This window comes from Magallana gigas, chromosome 5 (assembly GCF_963853765.1).
Source record: "Magallana gigas chromosome 5, xbMagGiga1.1, whole genome shotgun sequence".
Classification (NCBI taxonomy): domain Eukaryota; kingdom Metazoa; phylum Mollusca; class Bivalvia; order Ostreida; family Ostreidae; genus Magallana; species Magallana gigas.
In genome coordinates this window covers 10574617-10601523 of record NC_088857.1, presented here as the reverse complement: position 1 = coordinate 10601523, position 26907 = coordinate 10574617, and the positions used below count along the sequence as shown (strand labels likewise).

Below are 26907 nucleotides of genomic sequence, written 5' to 3'. Positions count from 1 at the left end.
CTGTTCTCTATTGGATGATGAAGTTTGAATAGTAGTATATATCTAGAACGCCCTAGGGTTTTAATTACAAAATAAAGACTCAAAGACCAAGAAAAACCGCTCACGTGAGCTACTCTGTTTTATTGATCCGCTTAAGAGAAACTGTAGGGAAAAAGTTTGAGATATTCCGAGTAGTTGACATGTGCGGTCAAGGTTGCCCGTGATCATGTCAGACTTGGAACTTGTGTGTGGATAAAAATGGAATTGTACGGCTTGTGATTATGAACGAAACCTAGGTAACAATCAAGGATAATACTTTCAACTTTCATTTAATTTGTATGAATGCACTATAAGAAAGATGTGTAATCTAGCGATGTGGTTGTTAACAGAAAGGCATCGAAATTGTACATTATTACATGTACGTAACTTATAAAAACATCCGCTGACCAGATGACCACAGTGATAAACATTTCCGTTTCACTGACATCTGATAAGCACGTTGTTATCAAGTTATGGAACTGTTAAACTATAGATTTTTATTAGGTTATTGTATTTATTAGTTTACGTAATGGTTATGTAACATTAAAACATGTTATATAACTCAGAAAGTAAGCGGAGTACCCGTGTTATTTCGATACATTTATGAAATGAAAGCTGACGCATATGTTCTAATTATTATGTTTTATAAAGATTTTTAAATTTTACTTTTAATTTCGTTTCAATTCATGTAGAACAGCATAACAGAGAATGATAAACCCGGATGTTTAACAATGTTAAAAATCCATAACATATAATTGTCTTAATTATAAAAAATATACTTATGTGTAACATCAAAAGGTTTTTAATTTTTTTTTTACCATGATAAAATTAAATCTCACAAACAATAAAATTTTAAGTAATTAAAGCTAGAGGAAGTCAATATTTTATATGCTGGAATTGAAAATAGAATTTACATAGAAGTGAATTGAACCAAGTGAACTTACACTTCCAACCTACACTTTAGCCCTCCCCCCTCCCCTATATTTTGGAGTTTGAATTTAATGCATGTATATTAATATAATGCCCCATGAACATTAGATTGATCATTAAATTATTTTTTGTCTTTATTTTAACACCCCCCCCCCCCCCAAAAAAAAAAAAATCTTGCAGATTAATTAAGATCAATAAGGCTAAAAAAAAAATCATCGTTTTTATAATAACAGGACTTCTAAATAAATTTAAATTTAAAAAATCCCAAAACATTCAGTCTGAAGTAAAAAAAAATATGCAATGGACATCCTGTTTTTCTGGCCAAAAAAATCAAAAAAAAAATCTGGGAAGGTACAATTAATGAAATAAGTAAAAAATTCATGATTAAAACAGGTTCTTTTTGTTGTTGTCCATATAGATGTGCCCTTACAATCCATGGCAAATCTCACTGAGAAAATACAGTATACATCTCAATCTCATCTCATACTGCTCAATGTAAATATGTCCATCTGCAAATTTTGTACAATCACTGAGTCTAAGAGATACATGTACATGTACTTACTAGTGCAAAATTGAAATAACTTTGATGTTGATGAAAGGACGTGTCCACCAATACTGATTCATATCATATAGATCATCAAGCAAGTTGTCACTACCAGAATTTATTCCATCTCAGATAGAAATAAATTCTGGAAGTGACAACTTGCTCGAATGAGTAATTCAGTGTGTCAGTTGGGGAGAACACAATATTAAGTTGTTACATGTAGGAGGACACTTGTATATGTATTAAAATTTTGTATTTTTGTAAGATCTGACAATTGGGGAGTTAGATGAAAAATCCTGATTTGATTACATACAGAATCATGTGCAGATATACAGAGTGGGCCAGGGTCCAGATTTCCCTTGGTATATTCTAATTTATTAGATTCACAAACTAAATCTAAAATAAGCTTCTAACTGAGCTTGGCAAACACAATTGTTATTCCCCTCCCCGTCCCAAGGAAAATATGTTCTAGATTAATGAGCAAAGATGGATAACTCAAATTCTTTTTTTTTTATGAAAAGAATCTATATCAGGTATCCTAAACTATTGAATTGTATGTGTCATCAAGAATCTTGTTTGAAGTGCCAGACAACCAAATTCTTGTCAAGTCTGATTCAGAAATAACCTCGATCTACTAGACCTAAGTGTAGATGGCTTGAACTTGTCAATCAAAAATTATATTCTATTTGAAACACCAGATTTTTAGCTCATCGAGATGAAGTCAAGGGGAGCTAATGCTATACCTTTGGTGTTGGCTTCCAAACCTGGTTAAAGTTTCTGCAGCAGGTCCTGTATCTGAGGTATTACCTGTCCAATATCATCAAACTTGAATAGATGGTGCATCTTAACACTATTTATGCACCTGATGGGCACGAGTGCTCAATCTGATCCTTGATACAATATTTTATTATATACTGATTAATTTTCCCTTCTTGATACTGTCAATTTTATGGAGTATGATCTGATATTTTGGATCACCACACTGTGGTTTTCCGATTCCGTACTACCACTCTCTGAAACTGATGACGTAGTACGTATTAAATAACGTCTGTATTTTAGCGCATTTTAAAAGACTTCGCTTTAAAAATAGCTTTGTTAAGTAAAGGTCATACAGTTGATTTTAAAAAGATAGTTTTATAATTTAGACATGGGTATATGATAAATTTATTATTATGACAGGAACTTGATTCAAAGAGCGAGATCACGTCTCAATGCCAGACGCAGATCATCAGATCAAATGAGTCGTTTTGCGTCTCGTTTGATCTGTTGATCCGTGTCTGGTAATGAAAAGTGATCTGACCCTTTGGATCAAGTTACTATTATTTAAACTATAAAATACTTTCTTTGGTGATTCATTCAGGATATGAAGGTAGCGACATTGCAGAAAAATACATAGCCCGCGTTAGCTGTTTCTTTAGAGCTATGAATTGACTATAATTTGACGTAGGAAATAGAGGAAATAATACTTGGTAGATGAAAATATAATAATATATATGCACCATATGTTATGATACAATTTTGTGTCATACTATACAATATAATATTAAACATTTATTGCATGATGGTGAGGGAGAAATCATGATTTCTGAGGCCAATGTACGAGATAAGAAGGTTATTCCCTTAGAAAATGTGATTTTTCTGGGGGAATAAATCTTCATATCTTCTGAACGATAATGCAATAAATTGTTTATCATACCGAACAACAGATGATTTTATAGAATGCATTGGGTTTGAATTGTTTTTCAACTCTTGTAAAGCAAAAACCTAGTGAATGTTTACTGGTTTCTTTCTAGTATATATTTACTTCTCTGATAAAAAGGATTTGAAATGTTGATATAATCCAATATTTTTTTTAGAATTAGTTGTTAGATGACATCTTGTTCTAATCTTCGGGATTTTTCTTACATAAATGGAATGAGAATTCAGGTGGCTTCTGAAGGGGTGGAATATGATGAAAAATAAGACAATGACAGGGAAATATGAAGTTTTATTGCCCTGACACATGATTGTCTGGAACCAATCAGATAAGGAGTTACATAGAATTATCATAATGAAGTATAATAATATACATTTGATTTGTTATGATATTGTATTATGATATTGTTTAGAGTAATACAATATTGTTCATATGACATGTTACAATGTTGTAATATAAATCATTAACTATTAATTACATACACATTCAATATGATAATAGTGATGCCTCGGTGAACTCGGTAATCTTTCTATGTAATGAGTAATCACCTGCTTGCCATCAATCATATAGTTAGTGAAACAAAGGAAAAAAACATTGAGTAAAATTGAAATGACTTTTTAAGTCGTTATCTGGATGTAGTAATTATCTGATGTAGACAATAATGTCTGAAATTAAAAACCTTCAATAGGTGGTGGTATTTCTATCTTGCTAACTGCTTGTGAAAGTAAGACTTCTGTGGAATTAGGAAGTGATGGTATATTTTCCACAATTCTGATATATTTTTCATCATTATCTTGTTAAAAGCAATAAGGTTTCAATGCATGATGCAACCAAAGCCCACTCAAGAACTTGCTCTTCTAGACTTATAATGAATGTTTGTCATTATGTTGATCTCTCATAAAGTGTATGATGGGAATTGTATGAGATGCATTGGTTTGAGGCGTTGGTAATAGTACATCTCAGTAGGTTAAACACGTGTGGCAGCGTCTTTCATCTCATGGAGACATATCCCGCAATTCTCCCTGGAACTGGTTTTAGGAACTGTTACATTGTATCCTATTCTTCAGGTGATTCTTTAATCTTTCAACAACTGTAATGGATCAATAAAAGAGCCGGAGTTTCCAGACACTGTCGTACATTCTGTATTGTTTTAACTTTGTACAGGTATTTTTTGTTCTGTTGAAACAGCATGACCATGAAGGATATTTTCAATTTTTAGAAATATTGATAGTTGTTGAAATTCTTGAAATCAAATTTTGATACATTTATATCCAAGTGGTTCTTTAAGATTATGTACAAAATTATTATGTTTCTTCTGTAGGAGAAAAATCTTGTTACAGCTATTAATTATTTTGATATTGAATCAGTAATAGATCAAAAGCAGGTGGCTTGAACCAGATTTTTACTCAATGTTAAACTGCTATACACATGATTCTAGTATGACATTTATTTCACTTACTTGTACACATGTAGAATGTGTAAGCTGCAGGTCTGTAGCATCAGGTCTGAAAAAATTTTGAAGTGACGACCTGGGTGTTACAGTTCCGTATGTATTAATAGAAAGTTGCATTTGTGCAAAATCTGTAGAAAAATAAGATTAATCAATCCAAAATTAGCGCAGTTTTTTGGGTTCCATAATTTGCAACTTTTTTAAACGTACAGTACTGTAGCTCCCAGGTCGTCCATCTGGATTTTTTCAGACCAAGTGCTACAGACCTGCAGCTAAGAATGTGTTTGTCGACTGAGTAATTCCAAAAATTTGTCATGATTTCAAGTACTGAATAATAATTGTTTAATGAAACTAATTGCTCTTTTTTTTGTAATTTTCATATTTTCAAACAAAATGTTAAATGCTTGATAACCATATTCAGCAGAGCCCAAGTTTCTTTGGATTCCTTAGACAACTATCCTTGCAGTTGCTTAGCAATATTTCTGTTTGAACATTATGTCAGACGAGACATACTACTATCAAATAGGACTTTTTAGCTCACCTGAGTGGAAGGCTCAAGTGAGCTTTTCTGATCAAGATTTGTCCGTTGTCGTCATTGTTGTTGTAAACTTTTCACATTTTCATCTTTTCCAGAACCACTGGGCCAATTTCAACCAAACTTGGCACAAAGCATCACTTAGTGAAGGGGATTCAATTTTGTTTAACTGAAGGGCCTTTAACTCTTTAACCCTTAGGCTGCTACACGCGACAATTTTGCGCCGAAATTTCAGGTCTGCAACTGCTACGCGTGACTATTTTCATTTTTCCGAGAGCATTTAATGTAAGGTTTCCCCAAGCCTCGCTTTGAACAAAAACAGGATGGCTATTGTTTGGAATGAAATATGATTGGTCAATTGATGTTTTTGGAAAGTTTTTAGAGTTTTCCAGAGTTTAGAATAAAGGCTATAGAGCGGTAAACTTCTGAGAAATGTTTTGAATCGTAGCCAAAATGGCAAACGTAGAATAAAGCATTGTAATTCATTAATTCAGCAGTGGCGGCCATCTTGGCGAAAATTAAAGCAGCAACCTAAGGGTTAAAGTGGGGATAAATTAGAATTATTGAAAATTTGTTGGTATTTTTTCAAAAATCTTCTAAAAAATCATTTGGCCAGTAAAGCTCAAACTTGTGTGGAAGCATCATGTAGATCTGCATATTCAAGTTCATTCAAATCATAATCCCAGTGGTAGGGTGCAAAACACAGTTTTATATGTAACGTTATAAGGACGTTTTCAGATGAGGGGCAAGCAAAACTGGCCCCTATAAAAATAAATTGTTAAAATATGTTACATATATATTTATATATCAATAGAAAGATAAAATCGTGAATTTTGTAAATATCTAAAAATAATGCACATGTAACTTAATGCTAGAATTTATGTGGCACTCAAAACATGCGGAAAATAGACAAAAGGATGCCTCTAAATGCAGTACACCCATGCATTTTAGGCTCCCCCTAAAAGCAGAACGCAACCAAATCAGCCATTTTTATTTCTGTACATTTTCAAGAGCAAGTCCTTAGGCATCATTTCATAGTATTTTCAGGGTACATTCGCCAGCTTGTTAAAGAGCTATGTTACCCGCTAAAAAATTCATGAAATTCTGCATGTGTAAAATCGGGATGTTTTTGGAGTTATCGCCCTTTATTTTAGAGTCTCACAAAATTAATTTTTAAAATTTTTCTACATACTTTTTTCATGTATTCGAAAGATAATTCACCATATTATGCAACTGAGAGTTTAAAAATTTGATTTTCATGTATACCGCATAAAAATAGCAGGAAAATCCCTACCCATCATGCTTTTCCCCAGAGAAAAACCCCCTGGATTTTATACGAAACTGTGTTTAGCTACCTAAGGGGGGGGAAGTCAAATTTATACATGGAAAGATACATGTATTGAGAAAAATCTTTTAAAATCATATAGAAAAGCATTCAGCCAAAAAAGCTCAAGTTTGTGTGGAAGCATCATCATGTAGACCTGTAGATTCACGTTTGTTATTGAAAGATTTTTTTAACTCTTTGGGCAAGACCTACTATACTTATTTGTCAACATATTTTGAATTTGATACTGTAATGCTTTTGTTGCTCAAGTGAGTGATATGGCCCATGGGCCTCTTTTTTTCTCTTTTTTTTTTATAGCCGGGCTCTGCTGAAAGTGGAGTCCAGGGTTGCGTTCAAGATCGTAGCTGCTACGTAGTTGAACGGAAAGCTAGCCTAGCCGCTAGGTAGATATTGTAGCCTAAATATTTTATGCTAAGCATCGTATTCAAGATGGCCACCTTAGTTACCACTTTGTAACAAACACGAAATCTATTTATAAAGTGATATTTTATTCCTTCTTTAAGTTATAATGAATCTTAACATGAATATTTCCGCTTGTCCAAATTATGTCAATGTAATAAGTCTTTGATAGAATATTTCTAACTTCGAATCTGAGACTAGCGGCTAACCTAGTGGTCCGTTCAATAGACCTAGATATCTACGACCTAGCGGCTAGGCTAGCAGCTACAATCTTGAACGCAGCCTTGGCTGTAGGCAGGCAAATCGCCAATGTTGCTATAAAAGTAAACAAAAAACCAAACAGTGTTAAAGTAAAAGCTTCTGCTATACCAAAAAGTTACACAAAGAGCCACGTTTTGTCAAGAGTGATGACATTTTGTTTCTTTTTATTTCAAGAGAATTGTCTATCTTTTTTAGTTTTCTAGAATATTTTTTATTAAATAACGTGTTTTAAAAACAAGACTATGCATTTTGGACACATACAATGCACATGAATTTCCATGAACTACTTTGCAGCACATTGAAGAAATTTGGATTGGATATATGACACTTGTTGCAAAATTCAAGGCAGCAACTGTTGAACTTTTTTCTATTAGACAGACATATTTTTGTTTATAGCCGCTTACAAAATTTTGTTGCTCTCTGACGCTTTGCCGACATTAAAAGCATGAGAGAGAGAGAGAGAGAGAGAGAGAGAGAGAGAGAGAGAGAGAGAGAGAGAGAGAGAGATTCAGTCTTTACTACACAATATGCTTAAAAACTCACCAAAAGAGCTTTGCTTTCAGTACTTCAGTACTTTGATTTTTAAATGCAGTGCAATGCAAATTCATACTAGCTCAGTTGTCAATGACAATTCTCTCTTTAATGGGGAAATTAAAGAAAAAAGACAAAAAATTAAATAAGAATTGTTGATCGAACACTGAAATATATAATAATGCAATGTATGTTGGCCAACTCCATTAGAATAAGTTAAGAAAGAAATGTCTTGTACAGGTAAGCACTATTTGAGGGGGAAGAGTCATTCATTAACAAGTATATATTGAGAACAGGTGATTTTACTACTGGAATACTTAGCATTTGTCTTATGTATTAATTTCATTAGTTATGTAATGAAACAGAAAAAATCTAAACGTTATGAAAGACAAGGCATTGAGATCAGTGTTATGAAATCCACCTGGGATTTGATATTGAGCTTTGTTGAGGTGACAGTGTGTTCTCGCTGCAGAGTGTTGATCCTATATAAGCTGATCGGAGGGTGTCGGTATAAGTTTCACAACATTGATTTAGTACTCATAGTACATGTCTCGTGCTGCTAGTTTCAAGTGTGATGGTATTGTGGTCTGTTGTTCTAAGCTTCCTCTTTGAGAGATGTCTCCATTTTCATTCTACATGAAGGTCTGGTTGATTGGTGGATCTTTGCGATTTTAGACCGAAATGGAAATCATACCTTTTTATTGACTTGTTATATACTGTAACATTGGAAAAGATATTTGACATCTTTTATCATCAAGGCATGGATTCTACTCCTGGTAAGTGTCTTTTCTGATGGATGATTTGCTTATTGAAGGGACAGGAAGATGGTCAGGGGTCCAGAATACCTGTTTATTTTCGTTACATTACTTGTATTATTGTATATTAAAGTAATGTAACGAAAATTTCCTAGTAACCAGATAATAGTATTTTAATTTATTCACAAATTACTGCAGGCTGGTTCGTTGTACATGTATGTATGATAATAGTACATGTATATGCACAGTGCAGCTTCAAATATCCAGGTAATCTAAAAGTAGAATGCTAAACCAAAATTTATTTTATGGATTGTTAAAGTATCATTTCTGACACATGATTAAATTGTTGTTCAAAGAAAGAAACATGCCATCAACTATGCATATTTGGGGGGGGGGGGGGGGGGGGGTATGAGAAAGTGGAAAATATGTTTTGGCTGCAATTAGCACATTGTAGAGTTAAAAATTTGGTTTGAATAAATGTATGGTATTTTTTTTCCTTATAATATGTTTTTCAAACCTGTGAATAAAATCTTTGAAAGGGGTCTAATAGAGAGGATAATGCAACAATCATTTAAAAAAAAAGAAATTGAATCAAATTGGCAACATTTAAGAAACATTGCTAAATTTCAAAATGGATCCACAGCCATAAAATTAAACAGATCTCATCTTGAATGGTGGAAAAATTTGAATAGATATATCAACAATATTAACACTTTCACCCAGAAACAGTGATGTTTGCATGGTTGTAATATGGTTTTTAGATTGAGTACAATTGAATTCAATTCATTTCTTGTCTGCTCGTGAAGAAATAGGTTGATTTCCAAATTTTTTGCAATTCAGTATGTTGTTAATCAGGATTTTCCAGATTTTGAAAATTAGCAGTGTTTCTAAAAAAATTTCGATTTGATTCTATTTCTCTTTTTACAAATGATTGCTTTATTTATAACTTCTTCTTCATCATCCACATCTCTTTAAAAAAAAATTATCAAAAAGTTAAAAAAAAAAAATTTTTTAAATTGTTTTTTATTTTCAAAAATTATTTTTCATTAAAAAAAATAAAAATGCATAATTAACATGTTACTAGATATCAATATGATAAATGCATGCATTTATTCACACCAGCTTTCAAACCCTACAGTGCGTTACTTGCAACCAAAACATATACTGGTATGCCACTTTCTCATAAAAAAAAAAAAAAAACAGAAAAATTTGTATAAAATGATTAAGGGCATGTATCTTTCTTTGTTTCATTGAACAACGAAATCATATTGTTTCAGAAATGATGCTTTAACAATCCATAAAATTCAACTTTGTTGCAGCATTTTACCTTAATGGAGACCTACACATTTATGTATGGCATAAATTATATGATATGTCAATTCATTTGTGTAAATAGTATTTTTATTGCTACCATATCCTTTTAATGATGCTTAAGGTACAAAGTATAGTATCAAGTGTCAAACAGTTATGAGCAGAAACGTCAGTCTTTGACCTTGATGTCATTGTGGGTGACCAGGCGTGGGTCATGTCGTTGATGCCAATGTGGCTGACCAAGCCCTGGTCAGGCCCAATGGAGAGGTATGCTACGACTGTCACAGACAGTTGTCCAATTCAGGTGTGACAAATCTCAATGTCTGCACAGCAGGGAATTGATTTCAATGTAAATCATGTGAAATTATCCACCCTTTGCAGTGAGGACTGATAATTTGGCTCTCTTTAGGAGAATCAGTGATATGTGTAAAAGGAAAGATTTTTCCTTGTTTTTAGCTCACCGAGACGAAGTCAAGGAGAGCTTATGCTATACCCTCGGCGTCGGCGGTGGCGTCGGCGTCGGCGTCGGCGTCGGCGTCCGGACCTGGTTAAAGTTTTTGTTGCAGGTCCTGTATCTAAGCTATTACTTGTCCTATCTTCACCAAACTTGCATGGATGATGCATCTGGACCTACTTATGGACTTGAAAGACTTGGATGCTGAATCTGGGTCCTAAATTTCAGATGCTGGAGGAGGTTAAGGTTGTTGGACCAGGTTAAAGTTTTTGTTGCAGGTGCCCTTTGATAGCAGTATCTTAGTTACTGCTGGTCTGTACTTCACCAAACTTGTATGGATGGTGTGCCTTATGATAATGATGCACCAGACAGGCTTGAGTGCTGAATCTGAGCCATAGGTTGCGGATGCTGGAGGAGGTTAAGGTTTTTGGAGCAGGTTAAAGTTTTTGTTGCGGGTGCCCATTGATAGCAATATCTAAGTTACTACTGGTCCTAACTTCACCAAACTTGTATGGATGATGCGTCTTATGATACTGATGCACCTGACAAGCTTGAATGCTGAATCTGAGCAATAGGTTTCGGATGCTGGAAGAGGTTAAGGTTTTTAGAGCTGGTTAAAGTTTTTGTTGCAGTTGCCCTCTGATGATTAATCTTAGTTACTACTGGTCCTAACTTCACCAAACTTGTATGGATGGTGCGTCTTATGATACTGATGCACCTGACAAGCTTGAATGCTGAATCTGAGCAATAGGTTTCGGATGCTGGAAGAGGTTAAGGTTTTTAGAGCTGGTTAAGTTTTTGTTGCAGGTGCCCTCTGATGATTATATCTTAGTTACTACTGGTCCTAACTTCACCAAACTTGTATGGATGGTGCGTCTTATGATACTGATGCACCTGACAAGCTTGAATGCTGAATCTGAGCAATAGGTTTCGGATGCTGGAGGAGGTTAAGGTTTTAAGAGCTGGTTAGATAAAGTTTTTGAAACAGGTGCCCTCTGATGATGATATCTTAGTTATTACTTGTCCTTACTTCACCAGACTTCCATGGATGGTGTGTCTTATGATACTGATGCACCTGACAGGCTTGAATGCATAGTCTGGTTTCGGATGCTGGATAAAGTTAAGTTTTTAGGAACAGGTCACATGTTTAATAGATGATAGTACTATTTCAAACTTGCATAGTTGATTTAACTGTAATATGAATGAATCGCAGAGGTAGCTTCAGATGCGGAGCTTGATCTCCATTATCAAGGATGCTAAAAAATAAATCTTAGTTATTACTGGTCCTAACTTCACCAAACTTGAATGGATGGTGTGTCTTATGATACAGATGCACCTGACAGGCATGGATGCTGAATCTGAGCCATAGGTTGCGGATGCTGGATGAAGTTAAGGTTTTAATTGCTAGTGCCCTCTGATGATGATATCTTAGTTATTACTGGTCCAAACTTCACCAAAATTGCATGGATGATGCGTCTTATGATACAAATGCACCTGATGGGCTTGAATGCTGAATCTGAGCCATAGGTTTCGGATGCTGGATGAGGTTTAGTTTTTTGGAACAGGTCACATGTTTTATAGATGATAGCTTGCATAGTTGATTTAACTTTATTATAAATTAAATGCAGAGGTTGCTTCAGAAGCAGAGCCTGATCTCCATTATCAAGGATGCTAAAGAATACTCCTACCTCACTCAAACCAGCTCGATAGATAGATGTGTTTGTTGATAAATGATATAACATGATTCCTATGATAAAGTATTGTATGATATGAAACAATATTGTTTGATATGATACAATATGATATCATTTGTTATATTATAAAAAGTTATATGATACGATATGATATTGTATCAATTTTTTTTTATATTTTATGATATGATTATGTATCATGATATTGTTATGTATAGTATTGTATATTATGATACAATATTGTATAATATTATATTGTATTTTTAATTTATTATTTTATCACATGATACAATTACATAAGATATTGCAAAATATTATATTGTATCCTATGATACAATATTGTATATTCTATAATATTGTATCATACAATATTGTATTATATGATATTGGTTTCAGTAATATAGAATTATATCACATGAAATTGTATTATATGATATTGTAATATTATATAATATTGTATCATACGATATTGTATGATATGATATTGGTTTATATGATATATTATCATATCACATGAAATTGTATTATATGATATTGTAATATATTTTATTGTGTCATATGATGCAATATGTATAATATAATAATGTATTTTATAATATTTTACCATATCACATAATATTGTATCATTTGATAAGATACAATGTTGGAATCAAATTATATTGTATTATATGATATAATATCATATAATGTATCAAATATGTTTCAGTGTCATTCAATACAATATCATTCTATATTATACAATATAATATCATGTTTCAGTGTTATGATGTATTATGTAATATGATATTGTAATATGATACTATATTGTATTATATTTTATGATATTGTATTATGTGATCAAATACAATAAGGTATAACACAATACAATGTCATATCATACGTTACAATATCAAATCTCATTATTGTTTATTACGGTATTTTATTTATTATATGATATATATTATATTAGAAATATGACATGATGCAATATTAATTTTATATCATTGTATTGATAAACATATTAACATATTAACATATGATTATCATAAAAAAATTTATCAGATGATATACGATATTTTGTCAAAACAGAATCCATGAATATCAGAGATCATAAAGTATGATTTTCATATAAAATGATAAAGGTGGTCTTATGAAGGTGATGTCTCATAAGGGTGATGCTCCGTCTCGGTGAGCTTAGTAATCTATGATTACCTATGTTTTTGTTTTGAGAAGGCAGTGTAGTCAACAAATTATTCATCAGATATCAGATTATATAAGCTACCAGTTTATACCATTATTTCAGAAATAAAAGTTTTCTGAAATTTGTATATTTTTCTATATCATTATACAGAGCTCTCCTCCTGGATGAGATTGGTGTACAGGTATTCTTAATATGGCCACCACCATCCGGCCCTCTAAGGGGGGAGTACTCCATTGAATGTAATTGTACCACACTCAGTATCAGTACTTGTACTCAGTATCAGTACTTGTACCACACTCAGTATCAGTACTTGTACCACACTCAGTATCAGTTATGGAAGGTATGATGTTTTTTTTCAGTCCATCAATCAGTCCGTCAGTCCTGTGTTTTGTCATTGCCACTCCTCTTAAACCACATACTGAATAGAATTGCATTAAATTATGTTGTTTATGAAGACATACTATTTTGCAGTTAATTCTTAATTGATTATTTATCATTGAGTTGTGTCCCTTTTGAACTCTGACGCTAAGCCAGTGGTAGACCCTATAGCTAAATTTAGCTCAGCAGACTAAGGGTTAATTTTAGCATAAATACTTCTAAACTGATACACTGAATTTAATGAAACTTTGGCATCTTTGAGTTGTCTATACATGGCAAATGCAGCTAGAATAAGAATTCTAGTAGAAATGCAAATTCTAAGCATACATGTATAAACCCGGGGATAAATTCCCTATGAATTGGTTATCAGAATGTATATTGGGACTTCAACATCATTTTGATGTCATATGTTTGCCGAAAAAATAAAGTGGTACATATAAAATGAGTTCTGGATTTTAAATATAGCTGCAGGTCTGAAGCTCCCGGTCTGAAAAATTTCGGATGGACGACCTGGGAGCTACAGTGCTTCCCATACTAAAAAACTGCAATTTACAGCGCACAAAAAATTGCGCTACTTTTGGACTGATTAATCTCATTTCCGAACACATTCTGTACAAATGTTTGATTCCAAAAAATTCCTCGGACATTTTACTACAGATATCGTCACTTCACTTGCGTCTGATTTTCTTTAAACACCATCACCAGCCCCGTAAAGTAAAGTGGTGCAGTTTGTTTACATGTACAAATGGCGACTCTCGATCTCGACATGAATTAATATACTTCATTTTCCGAGGTCAGATAGCATGTTTAAGAGATAATCTGAGGCAAGTAAAGTGACGATATCAGTAGTAAATTGCATGAAAATTTTAATGGTACTAACTGTTTTCCCAGATTTTGTGTGAGAATAAGGTTAATCAGTCGAAAACTAGCGCATTTTTTTTTGTGCGCCGTAAATTGCAGTTTTTTTTATTATGGGAGGCACTGTAGCTCCTAGGACATCCATCCAAATTTGTTCAGACTGGAAGCTACAGACCTGCAGCTAGATTTTATATAGCTGAGTAGATTGTGGGTCTTTTTTCTATATACACATGTATGTGTGCAATATATATTTAGACCAAAAGAGGTTGCATGAGACTAACCAAGATATAAGTTTGTACAGATTCTATATTCACCAACCTATTTTATGTGTATTGGTACTTTAATTGGTGTCTTTTGTTGTTGTTCAGTCTTCAACATCTTTTGACAATCTGTTGTTATTCTGTTTCAGACTTCAACCTCTTTGACAATATGTTTTTATTCTGTTTCAGACTTCAACCTCTTTGACAATCTGTTTCTACCACCAGACCAAGGCAGCCTGATGGAACCCTCCCTGCCTGGACTGGACAAGATTCCAGGGGGCATAGGTCCATACCTGAATCACCACCGGAAGCGGGGGTCCGTAGAGTGAGTACAACTCGGACTTGATTTGATTGACAGTGATCTATTTTATCTTCTATAAAAGATAAATGATCTGTATTGTTTTACATGTATCATTATCTTGCATGTGATATGTACTGGCTATACAAAAGACATTTTTTATTTCATTTGTAAAAGCTTATTTATTAGCAATTTTTTTTTTACTATAAAAACTCCAACAATTTAAATGTTTCAAATACCAGTCAGTTGAAGAGTTGATATTGGACAATACAAATGAATGTACAACTCCTGTATGGTTTGGTATGCATGGTGCTAACCAAATTCTGCTGAGGGTTTTGAATCCTTAGACCAATGGTCCAAAGGTTTCTGCTATTATATGGTCAGAAAGTCTTACAAAAACATGTTATGGCCGAACTCCTTGTCAATAAATGTATGTAACTGTTTGTCCTCATGGATCTGTATAATTCACAATTGTGTGTATCATTGTTATGTTGTGGACTTTGATGTGTTAGAAAAAAAATGAAATCATTTTATGGCAGTCCTGAATGGCAAAATCTCCAGACCATTCATAGGGGAAGCACTTTAAGAATGGTAGATGCCCATTCTATTTTATGAATTGGGTAGTACCTGATATCTTGATGTAAAACAATTTTTATGAGAAATGCAGAAGTACTGACAGTTTCCCACTCATCCTTGCCCCCGGTAATGCTCTTAGTCAAGATTGTTTGATGTGTAGCAAAGGAGAGTATTATGAATAGAAACTTGATAATTGCCCTCAAATAATTAACTTACTTACAACTATTAATGTGAAATAGAATGGCATGAAATCAGGTAAGAAAGATGTATTATATTTCTTGCAGGAAGTAGATGATCAATTAATTTATCATGCCTGTATTCTAGGTAATATGCAAGAGAGCGATAAAGAGAAAGCATATTACATGTGTATCAGTAAATTACTTAAATTTATCAATTTATACAAGTAACTATGTACACATGTAGCAGTACATGTATTTATGTTTGACTCGCACAACTTTGTATTGAGTAAGAGACAGTTAATGTTATCTATGTTTCAGTATCATTATTCAGGTTCAATACAGTTGCCTTTCAATGGAACATAAGGCCATCCTTAAAAAAAAAATGTTTGTTTGGAAGTGCCGCCTGGATGCTTCTAGACCCAGGAGGGAGGGATGGAATTTTTTTTTTTCAAACTAGTCTAACTATTTAAGAAGTGGTAAAAGATAAAAATCTCCATATGATAAAAGTCTAAAATTTTTGCTAACAATATTTTATCAACAGGGGTATTAAAATTTTATCAACAAGGGGTATTAAAATTTTATCGGCAGGGGTATTTCAATGAGGCGGGAGGTAATACCAAACACACAGTAACTTTTTTTTGGCTTTAAGAAGGCTCCATTTTCAAAATTAGACAAATAAAAAATACATAACAATCAACGTAATGGTAACTCTCAAGAAATCCTTAGTGAAAAAACAAAAGCCAAATGTAATGAAAGGTTCAGTTTGATGATGAATGTTGATGATACTTGTGTTTTGTTTAGTTCTTATATATGATTGTATTTGTCTCGATTTGCTTAATATGAAGCGGTGTATATACTTACATGTAAATCGCTCTTTTGAAATTAATTTTGTATTTTGTTGGTGGCCATTCAGTTGGGAGACCACCAGCCCAACTATGGACACAAACGACGACGATTCCTTCATGGATTTCGATCACAGAAAATATAACTCCAAGTATGTAAATTCTAAAATTAATGACATGTATTAGCAAGTAACAGCTAACTAAATCAAACCCAAGTCGTTTGTGGACTCAGCTGACATCACAAGGCAAAATGACGGACTTAGAAATTCAGCCTCCATCTATATTACGTGTGTCCTCCAATAAGCTTTTATGGCCAGGCATCAAAACACCGAATTTGTAAAATTGCTTTTAATATTCCATTTGAGACAAAAAGTCATAAAAACCAATGTATCAATTAATTTTTCTTCAGTGTCTGAAAACCTGTAGCCCTTTTCACAAAAAAATCTTACGATCAATTTTTATTGTAAGTGAAAACTTAAGTTTTTGCTTATTTTCACAAAACATCCTATGATAAAGATTCTTGCGTGTAAAATTTGTCCAACTTTGCAATAGCACATACCCTCCTGTAAGTATTTCAAAACTGTAAAAAATCATATGATGTTAGATATACAAGAGAAACAGCTACGTCCTGTTTATGGGAATTTGAGTTTATTTATATGTTTCTCCTGTGACCGTTTCTAGGGAAAGGATAAATCGATCGGAAGTAAAATCTTAAACTGAAACCTGTTAAGAATGCGTTCGTGAAAGGCACTTAAGATTTCTCGTTAAAATGGTACGCAAATTCTTAAAATTTATTATAAAAAGGGCTACTGTATTTCAGCCTTGTATTTCTATGTTTGTATATCTCTTTGTCTGTCTGTCAGTTTGTCTGTGTGTATGCCAGAAGCACTGTTTGATACCAAAGATATTTGTTGCTAAGTTTGAATCAAACCAAATTTCTACAGGATGTTTCATGAAAAGTTCTTGTTTTCAAATACATTTAATTTGGGTCAAAGGTGAAGGTAAGACGGGAAAAAATTACACTAACTATTCTTTGTTTTACCCAGTTGAATTAATAAAATATGGAATATTTTCAATGATTTGGATTTAAACACTGTGAAGAAAATGCAATTTAGACTGTAGTTTATTAGAAAAGCAGTAAGTTACAAATTAGAAAGTACACATGCAGACACTGAGCTACAACCGTGGCATTCTGGCATCAGTGTCTGCATGATGTTTGTGACACTGAGTATGTCTTTTACGATAATTAGCGCCATTGAGTGGAATCAATAAACTGCCAAACCTCATCAAATTTATGCACTGAACAACTCGTACAACTTTCCTTACATGATTCTGACTTGTGCTCAACTATTTTTGTACATTCACGTATAGATCTAGAAAATTTTCACCAGGGGGTCTGAGAGATAATTCTTTTTTTTTACTGGGCCTCGAGGCCTATTCTCAATAATTTTACTATGTGAAATTATTAAGTTTGTATTTTTCCAGATCTGTGCATGTTGTTTAAGTTTAATTTCAATAATTTTTTTTTTACATTTACACAGGGCAAAAAATAGTATGATGGATCCCCAGTCAGGCAATGACAGGTAGGCCGAACATGGAATTTGTATATTTCTATTTTTTTCTGCTGATTGTAGAAACTTGGGAATTAGAGGTTGCAAATTATTTTTCAAATTGTTTTGGAGTTTTAGTGTTATGAGGATAAGCAAATATGTATATAAATTTAGATATGATTACTTCAATAATCAGCGTGTCCAGGGTAATTTATCCTAAAGTATCCAACATTCATATTTTTATTTCATTTGTCATGGGGTTCACTTTAGTTTAGCATCTTTTGGTCATAGGAGTACAATTTAACAAGGATAAATCTCATTTTAACATTTTCGTAGCAAAATAGTAAGTAAAGCAGGGTGACATTGACTTGTTGTTTTGCCAGTCATTATTGTGTACAATAATAAAACACCCATGACCAATTTCATTGACACTCTCAGCTCCAAGGCCATAACCATCTCAAATTAAATTTGATGAGATATTTATGTTTTGGAAGATACCTGAAATATCTATGGAACTAAACAATATAATACTGATTTTGTAACCAATTACCATCGTTTTGACCAAGTAATCGGATTAACTGGTTGGAAATTCCCACCCCTTTTTATTACGCATGATACTTAAACTGTGAAAAACATACTAAAGACAATAAACGTAAGCTTCCGACATTATTATTATCTAAGCTTCGGATATTATGTAAAATTTCCATTATAAAATTTTTCAGCATGTTACTACTGGGTAATTTTCATGTAAGCTACAGACATCATTATTGCCTGATATGTAAGCTTAACATCATTGTCATAAGCTTATATAAGACAGTGCCATGATAGCTCATCTATCATTCTATCAGCCTTAAACATTGGTTTATGTAACCTCCAAACAATAATTGATTTAATTGATTATTTAAGCTTTATATCACCTGTAAGCTTGAAATATTGTGATATATTATATCACAATTTGAGTTGAAACAGATTTGTCTTTTCATGATTTCAAGCTTAGAATTTGCCTGCCAATTTTACATGTATAAGCTTTAAAGAAAATGTAATGATCATACCATTATGTCATCAAAGGATCAGTCATATTTAGGGATGGCATGTTTTCAACAGGTTAGCCAGTCAGACGGTCAGTAATTTGTTATAGAAAATGTGAAGAATTTCGAGGTGGTTCAGTTGATGATTGGTTGGGGAGGGGATGATTCTTATTGTCAAGGAAAAGATTTCTTTACATTGGATAAAAGAAAGGCCAAAATATATAGTAAAGCCTCATGTTGCACACATTTTCTTTGCTCTGTACTGATAAAATAACTCTCTCTGTTCTCAGGCAGAACCACAGCGAGATTGAGAAGAGAAGGAGGGATAAAATGAATGCGTACATCACGGAATTATCCTCCATGCTGCCCATGTGTAATGCTATGAATCGAAAGCTGGACAAACTAACGGTCCTTCGAATGGCAGTGCAGCATTTAAAGTCTTTAAGAGGTACACAAGAGTTTGGGTCATTTTACATTTGATAAATCCATATTCCGTTTAGCCACATTCACCCACCCTTTCTCGCCCCCACCCACCCAACCTAGTGGCAAAAGTTCAGCCTCTCTGTATAACCTTATTTTCAAACTTCTAGCTCTAGGTAGTGCATGTTTTTTTTTTTTTTTTTGGAGTGCATTGAATTCCTTCTTAATTTTTCAAACTGCATAATTTATGAAGTGTGTGGTTACAAAGGTTATCTATATAAGTTCTGAACTGATTAAAGATGTCAGATCTTCTCATTATAAATCCCTGAAAATAAGTTTTCATTCTTTGCATTTTATCTGTGCAAAAATAGAGGATATTCATGGACTTTTTTTTATTATTTTCTAATAGGATCCGTATTTATGTTCTAATTCAAACAATCTCAAACGAACATAAAATATTTACTACCTTGTTCAATCATAACAACACTGATTATGGGTAAAGACTAGCACATTTATTCAATAAAATACATAATTATCGCGTATTAAAATCTCTGTCGCATTCTCCTGAAATAGAACTTGAAATCTGCAACAAAAAACATCATGTAATGCATATTACTACTTAATAAGATTAACTCATAACACATGCATGTATATATATGCATCAGTGGGTGGATGGGTGGGTGCAGAACGTGTAAACAATTGCAGCACAACGTCTTGAGCTCAAATGACTATAGCATGCAAGTCATGCTCTACATAACCGGTCTAACCAGTATTACTACGCGTAAACTACCCTTGATAAACAACTATAAATAGACAACCACGTTTTCGATTAAACCTTGTTATATATTTCAACCTGCATTAAATATATTTAATAAATAAACAATTTTAAAAAAAATGATAGAAAATGAAATTTTGTATTACTACGCGTAAACTACCCTTAATAAACAACTATAAATAGACAACCACGTGTTCGATTAAACCTTGTTATATGTTTCAACCTGCATTAAATATATTTAATTAATAAACATTTTTTAAAAAAATGATAGAAAATGAAATTTTGTACAAATTAGAGTTGTTGTCTTCTGAAACAACTGTTTCTGGTTAATCAAGCTAAGTGTTAGCAACACTAAGATAAACTGATTTGGATTGATGCACTATTGCAATGTACTACTAATTCTAAAATAATATTGTCTGTTCCAGAGGGTGCTGCTATGTCCATTCCTGAGGCCAGACCCTCCTTCCTGTCTGATGATGATCTCAAGCATCTCATTCTAGAGGTACTCTCGCTAAACTTAACAGTACAAGTACATGGTCATCAACATTCACAAAACATTAGACAGCATCTTATTCTAGAGGTCCTTTCGCTAAACATAACAGTGCAATCCCATGGGTATAAATCGCTAGACAGCATCTTATTCTAAAGGTACTCTGGTTTAAAAGACACTATAAAAGGGATGCCAGGATAACCATTGTAATTTCTGTTGCTGATTTCATTATGATATATATGTACCTAACTTATTCATTGTCTGAATAAGAAAAAAAAATAATCCTACCTGCCATTGACCATTAATTGATATTCACACCTTTCTAAATCTATTTTTCTCTCCCAGGTTTATATAAAAAGAAAGGTGTGCATGATAAATAAGGTCACAAAATTTTTGTGATAAATATAATAGAAATTGTTTTGTGATCAGCTTATGGATACTCGGCGCTCATGTAATAATCCCCACTGTCACGCAATCTTTGCATGATTTCCAGAATGATAATCAGGGAGGTTCTCATTGAAACATGAATTGTGGTGTAATATTATGACGATTTCTTGATTAACAATGAGGTGAATAATGAATTATTATAAAATAAAAAAAATACCTAACGCAATCTATGATTAATTATTGTAGCTTTCATTTCCTCAGAATCCTTATTTTACAAAGCAGTATTTTTGCTGATTGAAACAATTTTCATACCATTTGTACAATACGGTTTGGAAAATTGAAAAACCAATACTGTCTTTAATACTGTAATTTTAATTATCAGGTATTCCGAGTTTCATTTCCATTGTTTTCTTATTTGAAATAGTAGTCTTCACTGAACTTTAGCTAACTGGAACAATTATCATACTGCAATTTCATATTCTCGCGATTTGATGAAAAACCGTTGATTTGTGAAAATAAAGTACTTGCGTAGAATAAGGAATTTACAGTATCTGATCTTAAGTGGATCAACTCACCAACCAAACTGACCAGAATTGGTATTGAATGAATATCAATGAAACCAAAGTATTTAAGGTCCTCTGATTCTCTAACCCAAAGTATTTTTTTCATCATAAAAATGTTATTTATCCTTCAAACTTTATGAATAAAATTAAATAAACAGAAAGAACTATATATGATATTAGTCAAATTTGGCCCCCATAATTCGCTATTTTTAAAATGATTCAGGTACATTAAGTTATTGTGTTAATTTATAAAAGAGTTGATATAAAATATGTTTTTCATTTAGTTATTTGATTTATATGCACTCACTGGCACTATATGACGTCAGAAGTGACGCTATTTTTATAATTCAATCAAAATCAGTCAAAAATTGACATATTTCTTATCTTTTTTCAAATGGGAAATATAGAGCGACTCTTTGAATAAGAACAAACTTTTTGTCACTTATAAGTATTGGATAGATACATCTTTGGTGAAAATATTTTGTTTGTTCAAGAAGTTGCTCAGTGTTTCCTTAAAGAAAAACTGCTTCAAAACAAGTCATTTTATGCTTGAAATGAGAAAATGGCGGGAAAAGGTAAACTTTATGATGTCATATTTTTAAATTGTGGGCACTAAAATGAAAATTATGAAAAAACTTCAAATGTATATTTGGACAAATAAAACAAAGAATTACAGTAAAATGACAATGTTCATTTAAGGGGGCCATTTGAGGCTCAAACCATATATAGTCCTTTACTGATGGTATCCATGCATTTTACAAAATTATTGCAATTTTGACAACATTGAATATATTGGAATAATTACACAAGTTGAGATCAAATTAGAAAAAAAAAGACGGTTGTTTCGATGTATTGGAGGATCGAACCTATTTCTCTGTTTGTAGTAGTTCTCTGTGAAACCACTAAGCTAAGCAGTTTGTTGAATAACTGCATGTAATATTAACATATCTGGATAATTTAGTGTTATTGAACATTACTGAGGATCAGAGATTGTTCATTTTTTTTTTACTTATTATGTAAATAATCAGTCGATGTTAAAGATAGGATTTTGACAACACTTACAAATGTTTGAATTCTGTTGATGCTTTTTTCGAATTGATCATTTGCTGATCATAATTTTACTGATATGAACATCAATGTTCTGAGTCAATTTTTTTTTAGCTCACCTGAGCTTTTCTGATCACATTTTGTCTGTCATCCATCTGTATGTAAACTTTTCACATTTTCAACATCTTCTCAAGAACTACTGGGCCAATTTCAACCAAACATGGCACAAATCATCCTTAGGCAAAGGGGATTCAAAGATGTGAAAATTAAGGGCCATACCATTTTTCAAGGGGAGATAATTAGAAATTAATGAAAAATTTCGAGAATTTTTCAAAAATCTTCTTCTCAAGAACCGTTTAGCAAGGAAAGCTGAAACTTGTGTGGAAGCATCCTCAGGTAGTGTAGATTCAAAGTTGTAAAAATCATAACCCCCGGGGGTAGGGTGGGGCCACAATGGGGGGTTCGAAGTTTTTCATAGGAATATATAGAGTAAATCTTTAAAAATCTTCTTCTCAGAAACTAATCAGCCAGGAAAGCTGAAACTTGTCTGGAAGCATCCTCAGGTAGTGTAGATTCAAAGTTGTGAAAATAATGACACCCCGGGAGTAGGGTTGGGCCACAATGGGGTGGGGGGTCAAAGTTTTAAATAGGAATATGTAGAGTAAATCTTTAAAAATCTTCTTCTCAGAAACTTATCATTATCAGCCAGATGATTCTTTATAATTGTTAAGACTTTGGCCCCAGGACAATTCTTCGGCCTCACAAAAAGGTTCAGAGTTTGATGTATAAGGTTTATATCCCATATATAAACATTGTTAAGGATCTTTTTGAGAACTGCAATACTCAACATGTGATATGACTATAAAATCATCCTGTTAGAAAAGGGACTGATGATTATAAACAAAAATATCCAGGGGGAAAAATGTATTTTATATGTATAGGATCTACATGTATTGTACATTGTCCAGATAGTTTGTATAATGACTCCATTAAGCTGATTTTAGCATACCTATTGTTCCTCAGGTGAGCGATGTGGCCCATGGGCCTCTTGTTTGTTTTTTCATTTCTTCTTTCAACCCTGCCCCTGTAATGATGACGGTCTCTTCTTTTATTGTAGGCAGCCGAGGGGTTCCTGTTTGTTGTAAGCTGTGACAGAGCCAGGATTCTCTATGTCTCCGAGTCAGTACGCAACATTCTCAACTATACCAGGGTAAATACAACTTGACACATTAGAAGTGGCAAATCATTCGCCATTGGGTTGTAACAGTAACTCTTAAGAATATGTTCAAAGCAACACATCATCCCACTGCATGTGTACACATATATAGAATTTTGGAGTTGTGATAGATTTTTAAAGAATTTTTTTTAATAAAAATGGGATTTCACACTAATTTCAGCGTACTTTTCAAAGCAAAATATTAAATACAGTTAAATACAATGTACAATTGGGGCATATTTTTATAATTATAATTATTATATTATAATAATTATTTTATAAATATACCCAACTGCATAGTGTGTTTTGCAAATAGGTAATTTAACAGGAATGATATTTTGTAAACAGAAAATACTATTACTAGTGAAATGCAGGAGGGTTTATATGTCACAACGTCTGAATGAAAATGGTAAAGCTGTAGACTTCCTGTCAAAGTTCATACCCTGCAAAATGCAAATGAATTGGTAACCATTTACTGTTACCATTATTTCTCTTTTTGCATATATTCTTAAAGTAGATTTGATATCTTGTTTTGATTGGGCAAAGAGTTAAAGGAAGATTACTCAAATTAGCCCCATTTACATATTTAATTTTTTTTTTCTGTATTTATTTGGATAGCTTGATTTGATTGGTCAGAGCCTGCTGGATTACCTCCACCCCCACGACATCAACAAAGTCAAAGAACAGCTGTCTGCCTCCGATGTTTATCCAAGGGAGCGGCTAATTGATGCTAGAAGTAACTCATCTTCCTATATTACACAGAGTTGATAATTTCTGCATGTCTGTCTCACTGCAATTTGGCTATTTAATGTTGAATTTTTCAAATACAGTTTGGTATCCTGAACATTGATTTCTCTAATAGCATGCATATACTGAAGTCCCAACTACAGTACATTCCCTATTTTACACTGTTACTTAAATCCGCTATTCAAATGTTTTGCATCAATCATGAGACAATAAATTATGAACACCAAATTTTTATCATAGTGAGGGCTCCCTAAAGTGATCAGTCTGTCCGTATTTCCTTCCATCATTCTGTCCATCTTTCCTGTCCATTTGTTCATTGGAGATCTCTTGTCAGGAGCATGTCTTCTCTCCCCTTGGCCCAATCTGGCTCATACTTAATCCACAGAGTGCCTTTGGATAGAGAATGTGCAGTGACCTTGAACCATGTTTCTAGGTCAAAGGTTGAGGTCATAGTAGAATTATATGACAGATCCATGTTGGGAGCATATCTTTTCTCCATTTAATCCAAACTGGCACATACTTTACCTATTTAATGATGTTTTAGGTCAAGTGTCAAGGTCATATCTGATCAGACAATAATCTATATACTTCAACTTAGCCCTATTTGGCTCATACTTCAAATAAATAGAGCTTTTGGGTAAATGGTATGTAGTGACTTTGAACTAAGTCAATGTGAAGGTCATAGCAGATCTCTTTATAATCAGTTTTAGACTATAGATGAATTCCGATTTGCTTAATATTGCTCACGTTAAACAAAAATGTATGTATGTACAGCAAAACTCGGTTATAACGAAGTCACTGGGACCTAAGAAATTACTTAGCTATATCCGTAATTCGTTATTACCGTATAAGAAAATCATTAAATTTACATAGCTGGGGATCCAAGATTACTTTGCTATATCCGTAAATTCGCAATATCCGTGTTCGTACTAAAAGAATTTATTTGTAATGGGTAAGGGGTAAAATTAAAAGTTCTATGCCAGATGAAAAATTTCTAAGTGACAGGTCAGTGTCTAAGCAAATTCTCTGAAATGTTTTACATCCTATTGTCCATTATTTAAGCGGGGCCCATTAAAATGGTCTTCATCTCAATATTGTCTTTAGTTTCTTTTTGTTAACATTGGTAATAAAAAATGCATGATTTTAAGATATATGCTTATATTAATTCCTGTAGTTTAATAAGGAATGTACAGTATTGTTTCATATGTATGTACCTTGATATCTTGATCAAATCTTGGATATCTCAAAGTTATCTCAAAGTTTAAACCCACTAAGTGTGAGTGACAAGGTTTGTCTGTACATGTGTATGTGTTTATTCTTAAGTGTGAGTTACAAGGTTTGTCTGTACATGTGTATGTGTTTATTCTTTGATATCAGTTGTCACAAAACCAAGACTTTAACTGTTCCCATCTGTACCAAACTGGGCAAATAGACCAGTCAGAGGAGTGCGCTCTTTGAAGTGAACAAGGATATACTGTAGAAGCACATGTTTTCGTTGGGGCAAAATTTATTGTTTTTTGAACCAAATAAAATTCCGTTGGCATTTAATTTCATTTTTTTGCAATTTCTTTGTATTCATTAATGCTTTGGTTGAAAATTTGTCATAGATTTAATTTTGTTGATTTATATACTGCCAACGAAAGTAACGAAATTAAATCCTCAACGAATATTTCTGCTTCTACAGTAACAAATCAATAAAAACATTGCAGCTATTGTTGTTTTGTGTTGAAAGGGAAAGTTGTGGGTCAAATAAGTCTTCAAATTATAGAGGTGCCATTTCACAGAAGTAATTGATGTTGACAATCTATTGAAGTGTTAGAATTTGATTTCATAGAATTATGGGATAAAATAACATTGGTACTTGTAATCTTGATTGGGATATTAGTTCAATAACACTCAACACATTCTCCAGAGTTGTCATGTATTGTCTGATTTCTACCTAAATGATGAAAGGGAGAAACCTATTACATGTAAAGGTTCTTACTGTTGTAATGTAGAGTCAAAGAGGGAATGGAAAATGTTATTTTTTTTCATTACAATATCAGTTTTATCAGTTAAGTATGAATTAATTTTTATTTGACACCTTTAGTGTTGAAACTGGTATGAAATCTGGTCAAAGTTGTCAATTGTGTCTAAAGAATGCAAAATGTCTTCAACTAAAATCATGCAGGCTTTTCTTTGAAAAAAGTCATG

General features: G+C 33.0%; 1 protein-coding gene across 6 annotated transcripts in view; it reads left to right on the top strand.

Moving 5' to 3' along the window:
* LOC105333210 (protein cycle) overlaps positions 1-26907 on the top strand; it is a 58098-nt gene that overhangs the window by 16502 nt on the left and 14689 nt on the right. For 2 of the 6 annotated variants that reach the window (XM_066084145.1, XM_066084144.1), the window contains exons 2-8: positions 14786-14921; positions 16563-16643; positions 18033-18074; positions 19360-19517; positions 20690-20766; positions 23869-23961; positions 24586-24703. In XM_066084145.1, coding sequence (XP_065940217.1) covers positions 14786-14921; positions 16563-16643; positions 18033-18074; positions 19360-19517; positions 20690-20766; positions 23869-23961; positions 24586-24703 — 705 coding nt within the window. Of the gene's footprint in view, positions 1-129; positions 276-8244; positions 8486-13418; positions 13441-14785; positions 14922-16562; positions 16644-18032; positions 18075-19359; positions 19518-20689; positions 20767-23868; positions 23962-24585; positions 24704-26907 lie in introns of those variants that run through there. The other 4 variants (XM_034472996.2, XM_034472872.2, XM_066084146.1 and 1 more) reach the window with 4 other exon arrangements.